The 23,050-nt window shown below is 45.6% G+C and overlaps 1 protein-coding gene across 1 annotated transcript in view; it reads right to left on the bottom strand.

Annotated features, from left to right (window-relative positions):
* Window positions 1-21,533, bottom strand: part of MYO10 (myosin X) — a 167,580-nt gene extending 146,047 nt beyond the window's left edge. The window contains exon 1 of the mRNA XM_055799113.1: window positions 21,216-21,533. Within this exon, the coding sequence (XP_055655088.1) occupies window positions 21,216-21,236 (21 nt within the window). The 5' untranslated portion in view covers window positions 21,237-21,533. The remainder of the gene's footprint in view (window positions 1-21,215) is intronic.
* Window positions 21,534-23,050: the final 1,517 nt, after the last annotated feature.

Below are 23,050 nucleotides of genomic sequence, written 5' to 3'. Positions count from 1 at the left end.
AATATTGATTCAGTTTGTAAACTGCTCACCAATAAAATCTAACCTGCCAACCCTGAAACAAACACCCAAGCGTCAGCAAATACAAAATAGCTGCTCATGGGTTACTTCTCAAACCTGAATTAAACATTTTCAAACACAAATCAATTGCAGCAAGCATTTGAAAACACCTAATTCACTTCCCCAATACGGGGAACGAGGAAAATCAGGTGGCAGTAGTGGAAGAGAAACTTAATCCCAGCCCAGTCTCTCCCTCAGCTGTTGGATGGTGTGAGCAGAAGACTGTTGATCAGGGCTAACCTCCACTTTCTCAGAGGCTATGTGACATCAAAGCAGGCTGAAGGGCTGGCTGGCATTTGACACCGCTGTAATGCGAACAGAAGGTGCAACTTAGTAGAAAAAGAGTTTGGGATCTATACTGAAGGCGATTTTAGCAACGAAGCTTGTATTTTAGGTAAAGTTAGGAAGCCATGAAGTTCAGATAAAAGGCAGCATTTCCTGCATGCGCTTTGAAGTTCTGTACTTTATCAGCTTTAAACTCCTCTCACAGACCAGGTGATGCTTTGCAAGGCTTCCCACTGCAGAGCCCCGTCAGTGCTGATGAATACCAATGGTATGCAGCAGTTGCAAGGTAAAAAGCCAGCCTGAAACACTACATTCATTATATTCAGCCCCTCAAGGTCACAACCCTCTGAAAAGCAATCTCCTGCTTTTGCTTAGTCCGCTTCTCCCTGACCAGATACATTTCCTTCCAGTAATGCTACTCTTATTAGCATATCTGCTTTGATTTTTCTGCACTTGTGCAACTATAAAATGAAGCATCTACAAGGTGAGTCCCCTGAGCATTATGGCAACTAATTTTTTTTCTTTTTGGAGGGATTTTTTCATATATAGATTACATATAATAAAAATTTACTCCTTTTAAGTTCATTCACCACTAACCTGCCAGAAGGGAACACCTTTAATACAAAACCCAGAAACAGAGCAGATATTTGTACCAGCAAACCTTCTCTTCTCCCGTCATAGATGCTTCCATGCCATATGCTGGACTAACTCTGTAATTTCACACTGCTTCCCATCTCACATCTATAGACAAATCCCCGAGGCAGGCCATGCAAAACAGCTCACAGATTCCTTGGATTTACAACACCACACCTTTCCTCATGGCTTGTAGCATCTTTCCAAAGCAGCTTAAATTCTGCACTGCACCTTTCAACAAAAAGGTGTGGCACATTTCCTCACTTGTGGGCATAGCTAGAGATTTGACTCATTCCCATTCTGCATCCTTGTTTTCGTGACAGGGATGAACATTTCCTGCCTCACTTTGGCACTGATTTCCACCCCTGCCCGCAGTGCATGTTTACATAGGCTGGTAATTGTTAAAAGGAAGAATGACTACCTTAACCTAGTACTTATGGCAGGAGCAGAAAAAGCAGAAACACAGAGCAGTTGCTCCTGTAATATCTTTTTTTTGCATGCATGCATGTTTTATTTTCCTGCAGATTGATAGAAGATTTATTTCGAAACTGAACCACAAAGCAATTAGAAGAACTTAACCAAACAGAAGTGACTTAAAGCATTAATACCTGACAAAAATGGGCATTGGTCTCTGGGATAAACGAGTACAAGGAAATGCATCTGGGCTGAGACTCTTCTAGTTTACAACATCCAGCATGCAAAAGCATAATAAAACCAGGGTTGAACAGCTGCATGGTCTCAGCAGGCAAAGGACCTTCTCAGCCAAGCAATTTTTACTATACATAGTAATCTCCCAGAGGTGCACCATTCATACATCAAGGTGAGAACCCCTTGCACTCAAAACTCTTCCCATGAGCCAAGGGGATTAGCTCAAACTAGAAGCAGAGCATCACCACAGCAGAGAGGGAGATTCCCCCCACCTCTCCCCACCCACCCACCCACCCTTCTCCAGGATCAGGTCTGAAATCAGACCACGCTCTTTACTACCGTGACCTACTTGGGCTGAGATGCTAAACTCAACCCTTTTGGTTTAAATCCAGGGAGGAGATCCTGTTTCCTTCACACAAAGACCTGCCAGCTGTGACTGGCAGCCACATCACCCCAGCCTGGAATTGCCCACAAGTGCCAGCTGTGGAGAGCTATACCTCCCCAGATTAGAAAATGTGATGCGACACCAGAGATACACCCAGCAAGAACACAGCTGCTTTGAGACAGAAATATTAACAAGTGAAACCCAGCAGACTTTAAGGTCGGTTAAATTAATGAAACAATGGCAGAGACCAAGGGCATGTGAAATGTGCTTCACACACAAATACAAGTACCTTTGTGGAGAGCTCAGGATGCAGCAACAGGCAGGGGATCATGCTGCTAGCAGGAGCATACCCAGGAGCAGGCATCTTTTTCCGCTCTGGCCATCTTGTCTTCAAGAAGAGGTCATAAACCACACTACCCAATCCCTTAGGCTACCCACAGACTAACGTACGCATCTATCAGGCAACAGACAGACAAAGAGACCATGCAGCAGCTTTACGTCTGACAAAAGTATACTTTTTGCCTGTGAGGAAACTACTCCAGTAGGTTTACAAACCCTTGCTCTGCATTCCCCAGCTACCCACCTCACCCCGCCACCCAAAGCTATGCTGGAAGCTACAAGTCAACACAGTGGACAGCAAGTTTTCACGACGAACCCTTGTTGACCCTAAAGCCCAGGGAGCCATGACTTTTCTCTTAGCTACCTCTGAAAGTATGTCTACTTAGGAGCACAAACCTTCATGGCAATTTATTTTACTTGGCAATGAAATGACAACCAGCTCTTTTGCAAAAAATGTCAGCCCAGGTAATTCCATAAATAGCTACTTCCCACAGCGTGGTGCAAATCCCCAGCCCATGAAACCTGGGAGGACTTTATAGGCTTTCCATCACAAGCCTGTTCCTTGAAATTATTTATAAAGAAGGTGACTGCACAGTAAGCCCAAGTCATATTATTAAGGTGCCTAAATTAAAATGCAAGTGTAGCACTCAAAATGCAGTATTACTGATTCTTCCCTGTCTGGAGAGGTGCTTTTTCTTAAATACTAAATAAATAAGTAAATAACCCTAAAAAACAGGGGTGGAAGGCCAAAAAAACAAACCCCAAAGTATATGTACATCATAGTATTCAAATGCCTGCATGAGCTCAGACTGTGATTTTCCATGACAGCTTGACATAGTGCTATTAAAACACATTAAACTTACTTACTGATAACCAGATTTTTATGGCACTAAAGAATGCAGAAATGTAAACGTCTGCCTAAACACTGCCAGTATCTTTTGCTGCTTTTCACGCTAGTAATAAAGTCATCCTGTGAGTCAACAAACAGGTATCTGTTGGGTTTGGGTGGTAGCTTGTTTGTTTTTTTTTTAATAACTCTTAGGTAAAATGAAATGACCTAAACACTGTTGAAAAAACAACTTTTCCACAGACGTTGACACATGGAATTGTGCGAAGTGAAGCATTATTGGCAAATTACTGTAGAACAGAAGAGGATTTAGAAAAGCCTCCTTAGTCAGAAAGAACACACACTTGATTTCAGCTGATGTGAATGTGATGTACACCCAAGAATGAATGAGTGCTTCTTCAGTCCAGACCTCCTTTGGGAAGAATACTCAAACTTGGTCACCTGGAGGGATACCTAGCTGCACTGAATTACTTTCAGAAGTGTCAAATAAAAAAAAGTGAATGTTTTTAAGCGTGTTACTAATTATTCAGACTGCTTTAGCCAAAATGGTATTTTTACTCTTCAAAAAAGTCAAAACACCTGCCTGTCATCATTAATCTCAGAGCAACAGAACATCTGAGAAGCATCTTGCTCGTTATTACCTGAAAACTCAACCCCATACAACAGTTCTGTGGAAGCTGGTGCCCCTGCAGCACTCCTTAACTCTAGGACAGCAGGTATCATGAAAGGCCACTTAATGCTTTACTGTAAATAAATGTTGCAGTAGCAATGCATTCCTCCATTGCCAGCTCCATATTACCTTCTTCCAAGCTTGGACTTGGCTGGTCAAAAAGACTTGGCCTTAAATAGAACCCCATTTTCTTTTCAAAGTAGTAATAAATAATCTCAAAATGGAACAATATTTTTCTGCTTACGGCACATACTACCTTTAACCCCCTACGCGGCATGTAAAATGCTTCATTCTGCAGGGAGGAACAGAGTTTTCCTCACCTGTAAGGAAATTAATTTTGAGTCCTTGGAGCTCCACACCACTTTCACACATAGAGCCAAAAATACTGCAGACCACGAGGACTACGTGCCTGCTCCTTCTCCAAGGAAGTCACCCAGAATTTGGCCCCTTGCTTAGCACAGGCAGTAGATCTACTTTTATTCACAGTGGCACAAGGACCCAGGGAGAACAAGAGCATTATGCACTACACCTCTACCCAGGACAAGGGAAAAAGATGTTGGAAATGGAAAATCCTTTAGTATTTTGCAACTAGAGAACCAAGGCAAAAGCAGACTGAATTACTTGTTGAGGCCTCCAAGTCTCTGGCAGATGCAGCGATGTCGTTTAAATCATCCAAATCCCACGACAGCGTTCACATGACATCACCTTCCCTCTTGCTCACGGGCCAGCCAGTCTTCCCACAATCTCCCTGTTGTTTCAAGTATCAACTTGTCCTTGTTTTGAAGAAGTTACAGTCACTTCTTCAAAATTCTAGCTGCTCACGCATAGGATGAGCACAGCTAAACTGTGGCAGTGCTTTTATCACCAGACTGAGATGTTCTGAAGAGAGCCCCTATACAACACTGTTTTGGTCATGTTTTCAGATCCCTTTCATCTTCAGATAGCCACAAGCATGTTTGTTTATGCACAAATGTGACCATCAGAACTTCTGCTTATATTTTCAGATATGTGCGTGCTTTCATAATGTTTTCTTCTCCTAGGAGTTAAATGCCCACCTCATATTCACGTAAGCAAGATCCCATTTATACAGAATTATCTACAAAATCTAAGCCCATAGTGAGAAGTATGCAGAGGCACATGCTTCATTTTAATTCCTCCAAATCACGTTAAGACCCATCCTAAACATACCCAACTTTCAGAGATAATACATAACTTCAGCCAACCTGCAAGAAGTTTGCATGTTGGGGTTTTTTTAACCCAACATACTGTACAAATCTCTCCCTCGGATAAAATTGTATCCATTTATTTTTTATCTGAAAATAGTTTATGGACATGTTTACAGAAGTAAAAGACGTGATTACATTCAATGGTCCTTCTGTTGCAAAAAAAAAGCTTCCAGCAGAAATTTTTCCTAGCAAGTTGACTCTCGAACATGTGAGTGATGAACCACCGGCAGTACACACACATCCCCACCCGCTGCTCCTGAGGCAGCTGGGCAAGACAGACAGTGCTGTGCCATAGGTCCTCAACATGACTCGCCCTGTAGAACTCAGTCACTGCTTTACACAGTAACACATAATAGCATACACAGCTTCTTCCTGCTCGTTTCAAGGAAAGCACAATCTCCATTTCTTTAAGTCTATTTTCCACACACCTCCAGCCTGAGACTTATTTTTTTCCTCCTAACAGCAGCTCTCATGATACCATGTGAGAAAGACACAGGCTGGGCGCATAATTACTCCATACTATGCAGTCCTAATGTAATTCAGTTTCTTCAGCAAAGTTAGGATCTACGAGACAGCCTCTCCTTTACCCTGGATTTCATACACTGCTCTGCCTCCCTTCTGCTAAAGGAAGCATCACAGTAACTCAGCCTTCTGTGGGCCAATATGGTAGCAACAACTGCACTTTTGCCAAGCCAATTGTCTCTTAAGGACAGCTTCCTAAAAAGCAAAAAATACCTCCTACAGAACTTCAGAGTCATTTCTGAACATCTCCACTACAAAAGTCACCACTGGCAAATATTCTTCCCTCAACGCATGTCATGCGCTGCATCAGTAAGGAGATGGCTTGATGGCTTCATTAAAAAAAAATTAATTAGAAATAAAAACCTCATTTCTAGCTTTCCAGGAACGTGTCTGCAATAAAGTCAATGTAGAAATCAATGTTAACAATGATCCCGAGATGGCTTAAAAAAAGGTGGTATGTTAGACAAGCCGTTTATTAACAAAGCTGCATCTGTGCAGAGCGCACGGAGAGGCGATTGTAGCAGAGGCTCCCTGCCCTTGTCCTTGACAGTACGGACACAGCTGCAGAGGCCGCGCCAGTGCTCCTGAGCACAGGGGTAACGTGGCAGCACGCTTCACGTGGGGCTGTTTCACCCACCGTTACCCACGGGGAACACACAGCAGCAGTGCAGGAGGGCACTCCAGCAAGTAGATCTGCAGAAGCTACGCCTGAACCATGGCCACTACTACTTAAACATAATTTGTACCAAGGCCAGCAGTAGTTACCTATTGGATTTTAGTCATTTTGACTGGTTACTGTTGAGTGGAGTTTTGGGTGTTGCCCAAATCCCAACAGGGATAGCGTTCACAGACTCACAGACTGGTTTGGGTTGGAAGGAACCTTTAAAGACCATCTAGTCCAACCCCTGCTCCTCATGGTCAGGGACGTCTTTCCCTAGAGGTTTGTTAATTCTCCCATAGCAAGCTGGGGCTGTGACGTCAGCCCCTCACTTCAAGAGGGACGCAGAGGTGCTGGAGCGTGCCCAGAGTAGGGCAATTGAGCTAGAAGGGTCTGGAGCACAAGTCTTGTGAGGAGCAGCTGAGGGAACTGGGGGTGTTCAGCTTGGAGAGCAGGTGACTCAGGGGAGACCTTACTGCTCTCTACAGCGCCCTGAAAAGAGGTTGTAGGCAGGTGGAGGCAGGTCTTTCCTCCCAGATAACAAGTGATAGGACAAGAGAAGAAGGCCTCAAGTTATGCCAGGGGAGGTTTAGATTGGATATTAGGAAAAATTTCTTCACAGAAAGGGTGGTCAGGCACTGGAACAGGCTGCCCGGGGAGGCGGCTGATTCACCATCCCTGGAGGTGTTTAAAAAACATGCAGATGCGGTGCTTAGGGACATGGTTTAGTGGTGGACTTGGCAGTCCTGGGTTAACACCTGGACATGATAATCTTACAGGTCTTTTCCAAACTAAATGATTCTATGTGTAAGCCAAGTGACTTGTACCCCCCAGCTAGAAGTCAAAACCACAAGATATTTCAGAACTTGCTTGATTTTAAATACATTACCACTCTTGGTAACTCGGGTGGAACCACGTCCCCTATTCATCCTGTGATTACCAGCCTTGCTGAATCAAGATGTCTTTGCTTATTTTAAGCAGAGCAACATCAGCAGCTATACTTCCATTGAAAAAATTACACATCCCAGTATTACGCAAGTCAAGGCACCAAATTTTAGAAACCCAAGCCTCAACACTTTCTCTCAGTGCTTGTTTTGGGTTCATTATCTTTAGCCATAATCACATAGCTTAGCTGTAGATCACCAAACCCCTAAAACTGTCCTGCACCTTTAAACCTACCCACCCACACACCCTTCCTTCCCCAACGGCTTCCCTCTGTCCTGCCCAGCCAGAAGCAGCTATCGCAGCCGCTTGTTTGGAAACTGCCAACATCTGCTGATAAGAGAAGCAAAGCTCACAGATCAGGAACGGTCTGCTCACCTGCATTACCCATGGCTCCGTAAAGACCTTTGTGACAGCCCTCTCAGCTCCCGGAGAGCTGCTGGGCAAAATGCATGCAGGGAGCTGCAACGAGTAGGACACTCAGCACCACACTTCTGACCCAGGATAAGCCCAAGAGCATTACATCTTTATTACTGCTTTCCAAAGGAGCCTGAGAAATATGATGTATCCACAAACACACTTGGCACTAACGGGGAAAAAGGAAATAAGAAGCGTTGATACTTGGTTAGTCAAGGCCAAGGCAAAAGAAATCCAGGTCTGAAGACGAACATCCTAGTTTAGCACCAGTGAGGTCAAAGAGAGATTAATTATTAACTATTTGTGCAAGCCCCCAGCTGAGTTAGGCTGAAACACAGCTAAGCATAAAAGGTAGCTGCTTCTTTAAACAAAGGCTTTAAACTAAAAATGTAATTTGTGGGATCAAAGGCTGCACAAGGTGCCTCTCTGGAGAAGGTTAATCCCAACATCTGGAGACTAGAACTAGCCTCCCCTCCCCAGTCACTTCCAAACCCCGTGGGAAGACCCTAGGGTCTTCAGGGTCCCACCAGGGCAGTCTCAGAGCATCGCTACTTCAAGCTGGTCCACAGCATCCTCATCACCAGAGCCATTGCCCCCAAGGAAGAAAATCAACCTGCTACTTCGTGAGGCTGCAAACCAGATTTTATTTTCCAAAAGACAAGAACCTAGTGACCCACTGGGCACACATTAGTTACTCCCTACGTTATTTCCATATTGTCCACATGATTACAGATATTAATTTTTTTTTTTCTAAACCAGTGTTTTATCAAAACTGTAAATGTACTGACAAAATAGAGACGCTGCCCTGCAGGGAACACAACTTATTGAAAGTGAAATTATTAATAAATTCATGTATTTATTTCAGACTGGGGCTAAACAGCTTCTGCCATTTATGTAAGTACACTTGAAGACCTTTCTTGAAGCAGAAAACCTCATAAGTGTAGCTAATTTTCAAAGCTATCTAAAAAATGGCAGGGCATGACATACCTTACTTTTTACGACACGATAAAGATGAAAAACTGGAACAACCTCTCTTTTATCCATCTGAGTCTCTAAATGAGTAAACTCTTTATTTATAGCCACTAATGGTTACCGCTTATTTTTTCTCCTCAATAAACTACCTTTCCAGCAGGGAATTTAAGCTTTCAGCTATTCAGACTTTTGTGTTATTTTTGCTCCCTATGGCTTTTGAGCTGTCAACAAACTTCCCAGGTCACTGAAAAGTAAACAAGCAAATGGCAATTTTTTTTTTTAATGTTTCAGTTAATTTCCAACTACAAAAGTCATAAGGATGGAGCTGATACACAAACGAATTGCAATTTATTTGCTTTTAAATAATCCTGGAACAATTTATTGTCATATTTCTTCCTATGCAGGCATTCTCCCAGCTGTGCCAAATCATTTACTTAAATTTAAGAAATGGAAAAAAGCACATGCAATATACAAGAATGTTAGGTAACATCAGCATTAGCACGGAACAACAGGTTAATATAAAAAGGCGGCACAAATATCATATTTAGATCTGTACTGGCAAAGAGTACAAGGTATTATTTTTCTCCACCCTTCTCTTCATTGGTATATAGGGAAAGGAAGCGACAGTGTACAGCATTGCAGCTGGAGGACAATAAAATACAGCAATCTAAATAAATACACATCCCCCAAAAAGAAGCAACAGCTTATACAGCCATACCTTTGAGCTTATTGATATAGCCTTTTCTTTTTTAAAGCACATACAAGAAGCATCCTAGCTTGCACGTGGTCTTGGACCATTCCATGAGTGAAGATGTAAAAAGTGGACTTCCCAGCTGTCCCAAGCACAGGCTACCTCTGGCAGCCTTGGAAGTAAAGCACTCGCCACGTGACAGGGATCTCTTGAAATTTCTCCCTCTTCTAACAATTACAAAGATCTGACAGAAGTCCAGCTATTTCCCAAGGAGCAAGTGGTAGCACCACAACTGCTTTTCTGGAGAGCAAGAGCCACTCGCTGATTACTAGTTACTCTGGTACAGCGTCTAGAACAAAATTAGGGGAAAAGATGGGTCACGTGACAAAAGTAGGGATTTCAGTGTCAATAAAACTAAAAGGGGCAATGTTTACTACAATCCTATTGCCACCAACAGAGCAACAGTAACAAATGCTGAAGTCCTGTTTTTTAGGACATACTCTACTACAGCTTTCCTGAGAACAACCCTAAATTTCTCCGATAAACCTATGTGAAACTATCCAGAAGCATGTCATTGCTCAATAATGCCCAAAAAAACATATTAAAAAGACAACCCTAAAAAGCAAAGACTTCCCAAAATGTTAGCATTTATAATACCAGAGATCTAATGAGAAAAAAACCACCACACTCAAAACCTACAGCTAGGAAAACTCCAGCCAGCCTCAGTACAGCAACAGAAGGTTATTTTCACAACTTTGACAGGAATTGCAAAAAAAAAAAAAAAAAAAAGCTTCATCTATGCATTTTAAAGCAGTAGCTATCAGACATAGTTGTCCTGTCTGATAAGGAGAGCCCTTTGGGAACCCCTTGCGCTAAAGCATCTGCTCCTGCTCAGAGCCTGATGCCAGCCCCTCTCCTCTGCTTCCCCAGGAGTGCCTCGGGCAATCCCTGCAGCAGCCTGACCCTTGATCTGTTGCTGCAGGTGTCCTGACCTTTGCTGCTTCTTGACCCTTCAATTCAGCCACCGATTAACGTGCACCCACTCTTCTTTCCTAACAAGAGATAACCCCCATCTACATGCAGAGCAGGAGGCACATGCCTGTGCTCTGGGACAGCTGCAGCTCATGCTGCCTACCAAAAATTCTGATGCCTTCCAGCAGCAAAAACAAAAATCCCAGAAAAACAGCAAAGCTTTTGTGGCCTCTCTGACTGCATAAAGCAACTGTGCACTTTTCAAATCAAATATCTGCAAGCAATATAAAAGAGTGCTTCTGTAAGCAGCACGCAAGTTCAAGAAATCAAAAATTCAGGATTACAGTCTGTATTTGCCTGACTCCAGAGCACCTGGAACACAGCAAATGCAGAATCCCACTACCCAAAGGAAAAGGATGCCATGAGTATGAGTATTTTCCCTTTGCACTCACTAAGGACTGCTAAGAACAAGCCACCGGCAAAAGGCCACTGGGCGCTCACAAGCAAATGCACAGACTTGGGTATCACCATCTGTCCTCCACCAGCTACTGACGGCATCTCCACCTTAACTGCAAGGTATGAAGGCATTCTACTGACAAAGGTGTAACTATGCAGTGAAAGTTTAATACAACTAGTTCATTACATTGCTATTACACTTATTCATGGGCTTCCATACAAAAAAAACCTGGGGAGTTTACTACTGCACCAGGGCTGTAGTCATTTAAGGTACTAAATCACCACAGGGAAATGATGGCAGAAATGGTGTGACAGAAACAGAAATTAGGAGCAGAGACTCAAAAATAACACAAAACAGAGAATTGCTCTTTTGCTGCAAGCCCTGCACAACTTTATGCCAAAATCCCATCTACCATCTGCTAAAACTCTCAGATTTTGGTGCGCAAAATATTAGAAATTTAATGGCAAGGGGGGGGAAGGCTGCTGCACAAATTATATTTGCTAGCTCAGATTTGCTGCGTTTGTTTATTCCTTGAAATAGCTTATCAAGTATCACATGGCAGAATTTGACTCTGGATTTTCAACAAAGAGCTCGCTTCATCAGACACTGCTCCTGGTACACGGTCTGAAAAGCAGCAGGAAATACCACCCTTCCAAGCCCTACTCTAAATGCCGCTCTCATTTTCTTCTGATCGCACATACCAAACAAACCTATCCATCGTACCCATCACCAGAAAGCTGTAATGAGGAGATAAATCCTAATCACAAAACCACAGTCTGTATTTAATAAGGGGAAGAGATCCAAGAAGACAACCAACAAAGCAAGAAGTCTGACCTACGGAATCAGCATCTATTCCTTGTCCTGATGTGAACTCCAGCATCCTGCCAATTTGGCTCCTTTCTGAAGCAAATAAAAATATACCCTAACCAAGATACAGTTGTTCTTTGACCCACTAAAGTGGTCAAACAGAAATGATCTCCATTGCTTCTGTAAACCAGATGGGGACATTAAACAAAAGGATTTGACTTTTCCTCAAGATAAACAGCTTCATAAGAAAAACAATTCCATTCTCTTAACAAATATATTTAACTTCATCTAAGTAAACACTTTAATGTCATGCTAAACAACAGCAACTAAAATAGGACCAAATAATCCATTTCCGATAATGCTATAAACATCAATACTTTTTCAAAACAAGGAATAAACTTCTCTTATCTCCTGTCTCCAAAACCAGGGCCAGTTTGGCTGTACACGAAGGGGAGGTGTGACCATCTTTCCAAAGAAATCTTACATTACTGTTAGCAAGGTCAGCAAGGAGAACAGACGCATGCAGAGCACAACATCAAAACCATGCCAAGGGTTTGCCAGTAATACCACTTTCACAGTCCAACAACTTTTCAAGAACTACAGAAATGTCTATTCCAGATGCTGGAAAGTTCATCAAAATGAGTTTTCTAAAGCCTTTTGAAGGTTTGTAAGAGAAAGAGGGCCAAGGGGTTTGGGCCTTAACATTGACGACAACCTTCAGAAATCCTCTGCTTTGTAATTCCACCTGCAGTTAATGGCAGCTAGCATTCATCAAATAGAAGAGCCTCAGGTCTCTCCCCGAGGTTATGCTACAGGTACCAAAATCAATCCTGACTTTGACACTACGATAGCAGGCTTGGGCAGCAGCGTGCCATTCTGCCAGCATTACCATGTCAAGAAGTTAAGAACATAAAAAGACAAACAAAAAACCCCTCGGTTCTTTTTAATGACTACCCCAGTATGGAGGCAGATGTGCCATGATAAAAAGCCCTTGGGTGTACTTGCTCAGGGTGGGAATGTAGTTTTGCCCCCAGGGGAAAAAGCAACAACAATTTTCCTCTTCTAAGGTGTCCTTAGGGCATCTCCAACACAAAAAAGAAACTTCTATTAACACATCCTTGTATCACTGACCTATAATAAAGGTTTATAAATAGTTTCCCAAGAATATATAGGAAAATGCAACATTAACGCATCAAAGTGCCCTTAGCCTTATATTTATTTATTTATATAGTCTTCCAACACAGCCGTTCACCCTGTGCATGCCATCAGCCAGGATCACATGTGAAAGCACAGCTTGGCTCCTGAAGTCTGCTGCTGAGCTCCCTTCTCTTCCTTCCTCTTTCCCTCATTTGGAACAAACGAAACCAAAACTCAAATAATTTCACACTAAGACACAGGTTAAAGAGAATATTGATTCCTTCAATATTCATCTTTGCTTAATATTCACTCAAAAAATCTCTAGCGAGGCTCACCACAATTTTACACTTTCAAAGAAAAGAAAGCCTGGTACCATAAACCAGGTGAAGTGTCCCACTGAAGCAATTTAAGTATTTGCTAAAAAGTATTAACATAAAAACATGGGATCCCTATTCAACTCTGAAGTCTGGCAGGCCACTGGATGGTGCAGGAGATTGATAAAGTCTATCCTCCAGGATGTTTTCCTTCAGCATGCCATTAACCCTAGGAGTAAAAGGTATTAAACTGACTCCGACATTTGGACTATGCTCCAACATGCCTGTATTTACCCACTGGGGGCAGGACCACTGAGACACATAGGAAATCCAGCTTAAGATACACTGGATCTGAATTTTCAGTGCAAGCTCAGAAAGCCATACGAGTGACCAGTAAGTGCCTTTCACTTCTGAAGACTTCCTTCCACACACAGAGGTAAACTGCAGAGCTTCCCTCAGAGCCTTAAAAGGGCTGACGTGCTCTTTGGGGTTTTTTCCAGTTACTGACTGGTGGCTGCTCCTCCTTAGTGAAAAATAACTAAGCACAATTGCTCACTAGGCAAAATTTATACATATATATCTATATAGTCTATATATATATATAGTATACCCATATAGAAACCATGAGCTAAACCCCTCTACAGAAGAGTTTACACAAAATGGAAATGTTAACTTTGGTCAGTATAATGGAATACACACCAGTTTCTGCCATTCTTCAAATACGAAACAAAACAGGGTCTGTTCCTAGTAAGTTACTCAACAAGGTAAAACATGTATTATTAAATTCCTCCATCATCGCTCACATTTGAGATTTCAGTGAAAAAAAACCAAAACCCAACCCTCTAAACTTTCTACCAAATAATAAGGCTTTTACAGGCTAGACTGAAAAACAGCCATTTGGCCACAAAAGGAAAACAGCACCTAAATAGAGAGCAAGTATTTACATTTATCAGTAAGACAAGCACGGGTGTGACATCCGAAACAACAGCCTTCCCCAGTCACTCACCAGTTTGTAGTGGGAAAGTGTCCTGCCTGTCACAATGTCCATGGAACATTCCCCTGCAGGGAAGCCACCAGACACCCCCATGATCCAGCTCTATACTGGCTGTCCAGCTGAGGACATCAAGCATGGACAACACCTGGACACCTGAGGTAACAGTCTTGCTCACTGACTGCAAAAATGAGTGCAGGAGTGGACAGTACATTCTTCCCCAATATCCTCCTACTTCTTACAGGTACGCTTAGAAATACTAGTAATCTTTACTCATTTCTTCTGTCCTAACGAAACTTTCCCAGTATACTTCTCCAACATAATGCTCGTATTTTCCATGTAACAAAGCAGCAGTTTCTTCTTCAGCACAGATTTAGTTCGTTCACTTCACAAGGCAGATCTGGAGGATAGTTAATATTAGCTCCCATTCTGCATCCAAACCTTGAAAAGTCCCATCTTTAAAAGAATGGAGTGCTTGTGCTACTTAATGGACTTCTAACCAAAAAGATAATCCTCTTAACCTTTCTTAATTAGGGGGCTGTCCAAACCAAAGTTGCATTACAGTACTTATGACCCATGGGTAATGTTCAAATTTCAGACATACATAGGACATCCTAGAAAATCTTAAATAAGGGGGGGGGGGGGATCAAAAAACCAATCACTAAGCAAAATTTGAACCAGTAATACCCAAACAACAGTAAACCAGTAACTTGCCCTGAACTGCTGCCCCAGCACCAAGACACCCTCCTTCATTCCTGCTAATGGTTTAAATGTCACTTGATGACAAGTAACAGGAAGATCAAGAGAAATAAGAACACCAAAGCCATGACCCCCTCACACAAGCCTGAAGACACAATCATCTAGCAAGTTTTGAACTCACATCCCCAAACTTGTAAAGTAGCCACAATTACTGACTTAAGGCTGGTAATTCTCCCCGCACACCTCCTCAGCAAAAGTCTTAATTCACAGTGACTACTTACCTCCTGCCCTTCTGCCAGCACCCCACCCAAAACTACGTTCCTGGCTCTAACCACAGCTGGGGACTGTAATTCACTAAGGAAAAATACCAGCCCTACAGCTGAAGACATTGGTGGGATCAAACTACCCAGAAGACATGGTGCCCTCCAGCACTGCGACAGGCACGCAGTCACACCACCAGGCACGTAAGGATGGAGCTGCTGCTCCTGCCCCTCACAGGAGGCTACAGCACCTTCCACTGGGGCTGCATCCACCCAAGAGTCACAAAAAGACATTTCTCTTGCTAGTTTTGGTTGGTTTTTTTTTTTTTTTAAAGTTACATAAATATTCACTCCCTCCATTAAAAAAAAAAGAAAAGAAAAATTGAAAAAAAAGCAGGCACGTTAATTCACTTGCTAGGGATTAGGTCTGGATTCATTCTGTGCAAACACAGTGACACTATATAAATACAGGCACATATGCACCCACACACAGAGGCAAGGACCTACCAATTTTCCTTCAGCTGTCTTCTAAAGCCAAAAAAACAGATTCATGAGACTATACTGGTCTTACCAAGCTGAAACCCAAGATTCAGCTAAAATTACCACACCAGAAGTGCCATGTGGTAAAACAGAGCAAACTGACAGCATAATTATTGACAAGGGGCCCCAAACCTTTCCTTCCATCCTTAGAGGCACACTGGGGTAACAAGAGCACTGAAAGTTTGCAGGGTTTCTCCAGTTACTCACAGGACTAGCACACTAAACTCTCCACATGAACCACAAAGCTCAAGGTCCCCTCTCTCCTCCAAAGTAGTGCTCTCCTGCCTCCACAGAATCACAGCAAAAAATTATGGAGCATTTCTGATAAAAGCCCGTGCCACCTGGCTTCAAAAATAAGTTTAGACCAGCCACGCTTTCAAACACAATTCCCTTTTACTGGGCAGCAGGCTGTGCAACAGGTCCAAAACCAAGAAAGAGCCAAAAAGGTTCACAGCCTTCAGATACACCCATGCACAGGGCTCACCAAATGAAAATACATATAAAGAAGAAAATCTGGTTACAGCAAAATAGCTTACACAGAACATGCTGACACAAACATACAATTAGGGGAAAGACAAAAAGAAGAAAAAAAGTAGCATTTCAGTGAGGTGTCACCAGAAGGTTAAAAAGCAGCCAAGACTCAGAAGCAGCCAGGACTTCTGTAATAGTAGAGGTTTCACAGCACTTCTTTGGTTCGAGTCTGACTGAACATACCTAAAAAAACCACGAGCAGACCCTGCACAATGTAGAGCATCTACTGCCAATTCCAATAGTTATGTGTTTTTCAGCTTTAAGAGAATTCTTGTGTCAGTTTTACAATATTCATGGTGCCAGCAGGGCTGCTAGGCTCCAGCCCAGTGACGACAACTATGCTTCAGTTGCACCGATCTATCTTACGAAAGGCACACGTGAAGCACCTGTAGTAGGCAGCTAAGATGACATGCTACTGATGAGCTGAATGTGATTTCCCGACTTACAGAAATAAACCTGCAAAAACTTTCTTTCCATTCCGACACAATAAGGTAGTCCTGAGCCTCCATGGAAGTCTTTTCTACTCAAAATGTAACGCTCCCTAATTAACCTAAAAATAACTGTTGACAAAACAACCATCAGCTTTTAAAAAAAACTAAATATGAGGAGTCACAGCTCAGAACCGTTGGAAAATAGCCAATGCCAACAGCCAAAAGAGGCGCTGTTGGTGCTTGGCATGGCTTTGGTGCTCAGAAGCCCTCCAGAAATTTAACCTTTATGCCATCACTCATAGGACAACAGTTTTACCCCGCCAGTCTGAAATGCAACCTTGCTGGTGTAAACTACACCGCTTACACCAACATCTCAAGCTGGAACATCAGACCCATACTCATGCTATCAGTAAAACACTTCTAAAGGAAAGCTGGGAGAGTTCCAAGATTGTCCTAAACATGCATGCTATGCTGCACAACACAGCCAGAACCCACGTACACCAATGCAGGTATTTATCAGCGTCACCAGATTTTCACTTTAGAAGCAGAAACTTGGCCGTGCCAAGGTCACTTGGTTGCCAGAGATGGTGAACCTCTCAAAGGTCTACATGAAGGACTCTGCACTGGAAGGCAAAGATCTTCCAAACACTGCAGCACGGGAACACCAAGGAAAAGTTTGCCACAATCTGTGTATCCAAAGTAAGAGCTTCCAGGCTCAGCAGATACCGCTCCTTTGGAGAACTCCCTGAAGCAAAGTTCAAAGCCTCAGAATTAATTTTTGCCCCGTATCCTTCCCACAGAGTGAGGTTCAACACTTGTTCCTTCAAGACGTATGCTGGGAACCCAGCCCTTAAAATAGGGCACACAGGCAAGTACGCGCAACTGTGGAAAGCAGAAATAAAGGAAACCATTCTGAACTTGAGGTACCAGCAGTACTGCTAAAAATAAAAGCATCCTGGGCACAAGAGTATCGGCTGTGCCTCAAAGGAGGCTGTCCCATAGTTCCCAATAAACCTCTCTGCAACGTTAGTGAAACATCAGTGGGACCTCTATGATGCTTTTGTAACGCTCTCCTTCGAGGTCATCAACCCAGACACACTAGCAAGAAGGCAGGAGACAGAGTTTTTCTCCCCGCTTCTCTCCCAGTTGTGGAAACTAAGGCAGGGGTGGGGGAATCCTTTCTCTTTTCAGCTTGGCAGCGGTTAAATGCAATCTCTCCCTGGAGCCACTGCTATGCACGCTGTGCTGCAAGCTCCCAGGAGCTGAGCACCAGCTCAGAGGGCAGGTTTAGGCAAGATGACTTCCAAAAGTCCCTCCCAACCTCAACCACTCTGACCTCAGCTGGGCCAGTAACTGCCACACTTCTCCCGTGACAAGGATGACCAAGGTTCAGTGCAACACGCAGTATATACTGGGCACAGTGACTCCCCGTGTGAAGATGAACTTGACTTCTGCAGGCACTTCACCTGCTGCCCTGGTAAACACTGCTTGGGAACTTCAGATGCTGAAGAGGCAGTTTGAGCTTCTCTCTCCTGCCTTTTTAATGCAAAGTTTCCTTGTGTTCCTTCTCATCTTGAAATGACTCTTCTCCTTCCCTTATGGCATACATCCCCTTTTAGCAGGGACGCATTCTCACTGGAAAAAAAAAGTCTGACCTCAGCTACCACAGGAGACTGCTCCCTTGTGAGCAGCCTAGCTGTTGGTAAAACATACGGGAACAATTTTATCAGGCTGTTTTGAGCAACATAGTCAAATGGCTCTACTGCACACATCCATACTTTTAACTTTGAGTATGGATCTCCAGGATTTCTACAGGTTTTAGTTGTTTTTCATGTATAAATGGCTATGTAAATATACTGAAAATGTTACGATTCCACCACTAATCTTCCTTCAAACATCAAAAGTTAGCACAGGTCAATTAACAGCCTGAAATAGTTTTAAAAAGTCTTGGAAAACACTTCTCTGTATTTAGAATGCAGCTTTGTAATTACTTCAGTATCTTCCAGCAATAAAAGTATTTTGGGGAGTAAGTTCCAGAGCTGACTCTTCTAGCCCAATAGCCCAATTCTTTACTCAGAGCTTTTTTTTTTTAAAACAAACAAACAAAAAAAAACCCCAAAACAAAACAAAAAAACCCCAACTGCCTGAGTTAGAAAACTGGGGCAGGGACAGAAATCAAGGCTCCTCTGGAGACAGGTACAACCACTTGTCATCTTGTAAGAATAAAACCTAACTATACTAAGAAATAGTAAAGGAAGGAAACCGGGCAATAAGATGGAGAAGTCAAAAACCAGTTAAGTCACAGTCGACAGCAGCTTCAGCTGATCAGCAGGAGTCTCGTGTTATCCCACACCTCACTTAACCTGGCAAGTCCCAGCAGGAACACCTCCTCTGAGACGCGCGTGTTTCTGCACTCCTCATTTTGTTCCAATGAGTATCATCCTATACTGAGAGCAGGTTACAATCAGCATCTAGCTAGCTATGGGAAAAATATGGGAGAAATACCAATGCAGGGTTTATTTTTCCCTGTAACACCTTTCAGTGGCACAGTATTTTTCTGCAACGGTCAGACGGAAGACACCCCTGCCTCCTGCGCAGTGAACAGGGGCTTCTTGATTATGTTGAGGAACAACCCCTACAAAGTGCCAGCATATTCCCTTCTCACCTACCAGCTTTTCTCCCAGAACATAATTGTATCCGTGGACTTAAATCCCTGACAAATGACAGCAGAGCAGAACAGGCTTTTTACCTGTGCCTTTCAACCAGCTTCCTCTTTCTTTCAGGCACTACAACTTATTTTAATGAGAATAGTAATTCTCTCAGATAAGTCAGCAAATATTTTCATAAAGAGCAGCTGCAGGATGTCTGCCTCGCACAAATTAAATTACCCAGCTAGTGGCTCAATCCAGTGCCTTCAACAGACATTTTTCTGTGGTAGCTGGGTCAGGCCCTGTGCATTTCTGCTATTGCGCTTTACGTTCCCTATACGCAATTTACATGTGCTCCAGTGTGAGGAAAGGAAAATGTTTATACTTATGGGTGGGACTTTGGATGCAGATTAAAGCCAGGGTGCTATATTTACTGATCTTTTAAAGTAATATCAACATGTTGAAAGGGAGTAAGAGTTCTTAAGAAAGATCAAAGTCTGCATGCAGCAACCACAAATTAACACAAATACATGCTGAAATACTAACACAGACTGGCAAAATTTACTTGCATTTCCCCTGGAGCAAGTAATTTTGGCTAATAGAAGAGTCAAAACCATTAAAACTCTTTTTCACCTTTATGTAGGGCACGCTACAGTACTTTGTGTCAGAGTGAATGACTCTTCAGGTTAATTTTGCAAGGCTAGGCTAATACTACCTATTGCTCATGGCTTGCAAGCTTTTGAAAGGCAAGGGCCACATTCTCTACAGGGGAAAAAAAAAAAAGCAATATTATTAACTCAGACTTTTCCTAAGTTAATCCTGTATTTCTTCCTCCTTATTGCACTTGACAGAACTTTTGTTGTCTGACAAATGAAAAGCTAACAAGCCGTAAGGTGTATGACCTTCTTTTGTTTGACTAATTACTCTTCCCGTAAACAGATCACTTATTTTTCTTGTGGGAGCATCAACAGCAGCACCCAGAACACGAAGGAAGTTTTTCATGAGGGCAAAGGACTGTTTTGCAGCTTAATCACAGTCCTGGAAAACAGATGCCTGGCCTATATTTACAGCCCTGACTGTGCAACTGCTTCAGCAAGGCGTGCGATTAAAGCAATCGTGCAGTCACCAGGAGTCACAACCCCGGTGCAAGCTCCGCCAGCCACCTACAAGCACAACACACACACACAAGTCACTGCATTAATTACGGACACCTTAGACTCGTAAGGCTGTGTCGCCACGAGGCCAGCTGAACCGATGTGATAAAATACCGCTGCACCAAATTCAGCCAACTTAGACCAGAAGAGCACCCAAGTTTTGACTTTTAGCATGTACCCCGAGTGAGCGGCGAGGTGTCTTTAATGTTGTTTCCCCAGAGAGAGTTGTCAAGATGCACGAGGTAATGGTAACGCTCAAACCGCTTCCAAGGCTGAGGGCTCGTTACTCTGCGTTTTCTATCGGAAGGTTTTGTCTGTATTTAATAACATACACTCAACAAACAAACCTTCAAAACGGCCTGCCTAACAGCAGCTCGGGTCCTGGAACCCCCATCACCCGAAGCCGCGCAAGCCCACGCGAGGTGGAGAAAGCAGACCCCCGGGCTCCGCGCAGAGAACCCCTGCGGGGGGAGCCCCCCGCCGCCCCCGGGACGCGGCTCGGAGGCTGCCACGCCGCGGCAGCAGGCGCGGGGGCGGGAGGCCGGGCAGGGGCCGCAGCGGAGCCCCGCAGCCCGCCTCCCGCGGGGCCGACACAGCGCTGCCGCCGGCGGGCGCGGGGCGGCGGCAGCGGGGGCCCGGCGGGCAGAGCCGCGGCACCGGCGCCTGCAGCCCGGCCCCTGCCCGCCCCGACGAGCCCCGGCCGGGGGCAGCCTCCGCTTCAGCTCGGCGGCCTCCGGTTGCGCCGCCGGCCAGAGCCCCGAAGGCCGGCCGGCGATGCGGCGAGGGGGCGCCGCTCCTTCCCTCCCGCTCCCGGAGCCCCGAGCCCCGAGGGGCCGCTCCCGCAAAGCCCCCGCAAGCCGGGGCGCTGCGGGGAGCACGCGACACGCGGGCAGCACCCGCCGCCGGCTCCTGCCCCGCACAGCCGCCCCGCGCCGGGGGTGCGGGACGAAGCGGGCTGCCAGACCCACCGGCCCGCGCTCACCTCCGCCAAGAAGTTGTCCATGGCGGCCCCTCGGCCCGCCCGCGGGTGCGCAGCGCCGGGCCCCAGCCGCGCACCATGTGCCGCTGCCGCCTGGCCCGGCCCGGCTCGGCCCCTGCGAGCCGCCTCAGCCGCCGCGCCGCTCCATCGCGCCCCAGCGCCGGCACCAGCCCGCAGCCTTTGTCCGCCCGCCCCCTCAGAGCCGCTCGCCCGGGCGGTCCCGGCAGCGCATAGCCGCCGCTGGGAGCCGGGGGAGGGGGCACGGAGGAGGAGGAGGAGGAGGAGGAAAGCTCCCGCCGCCGCACGCTCCTGCCCGGGGCCGTCCCGTCCCGGCGGGGCAGGGGCAGAGGCGGAGCCGGGGCCGCGCCTCTCCCGGCGCCTCGCCCCCGCCCCGCCCCGCCCCGAGCGCGGGCAGCGACCCCGGCCCGCCCCGGCCGCAGGAGGCAAAGACGGTGACCCCCCCGCCGGGCCGGCGCTGCCCCGGGGGCGCGGGGCGGGGCGGGGCGGCCGCTCGGGGCACGGGGAGCCACGTCGGAGCGCGGGGCCGCCGGGGCGCGGGGAGCGAGGTGCTCGGCGCCGCTCGGGGCGTGCGCTCCGCTCCCTGTTCGCGACACAAAGCCATGCAAAGCACCGCCGCCCAGCGCGGCCGGCCGGCAGGTTACGTGTCGTTTGAAGAATATGTACCTGCAGGCTTCCGCTGCGTACGACAAGCTCCTATTTAAGTTTGTGGCAAACTTGTGTACGGGCTCCTGCCGGCCGTGCCTTGTTCCTTTAGTCAGTGCACGCTGCAACAGCCATTACTTGGCACTGAGAGAACAGTGCAGGGAGCTGCCCGCGGGCCACCTCCGAGGGGTGCGCTGGGCTCCCCTCAGCACCTGGCTCTATAGCTTTTCCACTCCTTTCCATTTCTGCAAAGCAGGTGTAAAGTGCTTGGTTTTGGAAAAATTTCTGGTTCATAGCTTTTGCACTCACCCTACGGTAAGTAACAGCACAAGGAACACGGCAAAGGGGAGCCACATCTTGCAGATACAGGCCTGTTTCATTCACGTTATAGAAAGAAACATACAGAAGGTAAATCACAGCCATGAAGAAAATGAATGCAGTATTCAGTCTTTCGGCCGCAGGCAGAATCCTAATGTTGCTTTGGGAGCTTGGGCATGTGAGGAGTGGTGTGGGAGACCAGCTCTTGATATCAGAAATAATCACAAGTGTGCAATTCTCACTTTTTTAAGGTGACACGGGACGTAATGTGTAGCGCAGAACGAGCACCGCTAAGAAAGCAAGTTTAAGAATACATACGCTACACAAGGAAAAACATTCTTCCTTCATCTTTGTGTCCAAAAATGTAAAACCTGAATAAAGAGGAGAGCAAGTAAGTGAGGTTTGGCTTTGAGATACATGATGTCCAAAACGGCGTTCTGCTGGTCTTGGAGGGTCACGTGGTGACATCCCAGCAAGCTGCTGTGCCATCAAGGTCAGAACTGGGACAGACCAACACAAGAGGGACTTTCTGTTGAACAGGTACCTGTTAGAGCCTGTGTGGGGGCTGTGGCTGCCCGCCCCATCAGACAGAAACAAGGGAGAGAGAAGCCTTCAGAAAGATGGCATCTGCCTCGGACATGGCCATCTTCTGTGGCTCAGCAGCTCCCCTCAACTCACCTTACCGTGGCCAGCCACAACTACTGGCAGCAAAAGCAAACACTTCCCACCTTACTTGCAGCTCAGCACAGCGTGCCCCAGGCAGCACCCCCGTTGCAGCTTGCCAAGCCCAGCCAGGAGACAACGCAGAAGGATGCCCTGCAGCCTCCCGGGGGCTGCCGGTGTGTGTGTGGCGTCAC

The sequence above is a fragment of the Falco peregrinus genome, chromosome 3 (assembly GCF_023634155.1).
Source record: "Falco peregrinus isolate bFalPer1 chromosome 3, bFalPer1.pri, whole genome shotgun sequence".
In the NCBI taxonomy this organism is placed as follows: domain Eukaryota; kingdom Metazoa; phylum Chordata; class Aves; order Falconiformes; family Falconidae; genus Falco; species Falco peregrinus.
This window is presented reverse-complemented; position numbering and strand designations above follow the sequence as displayed.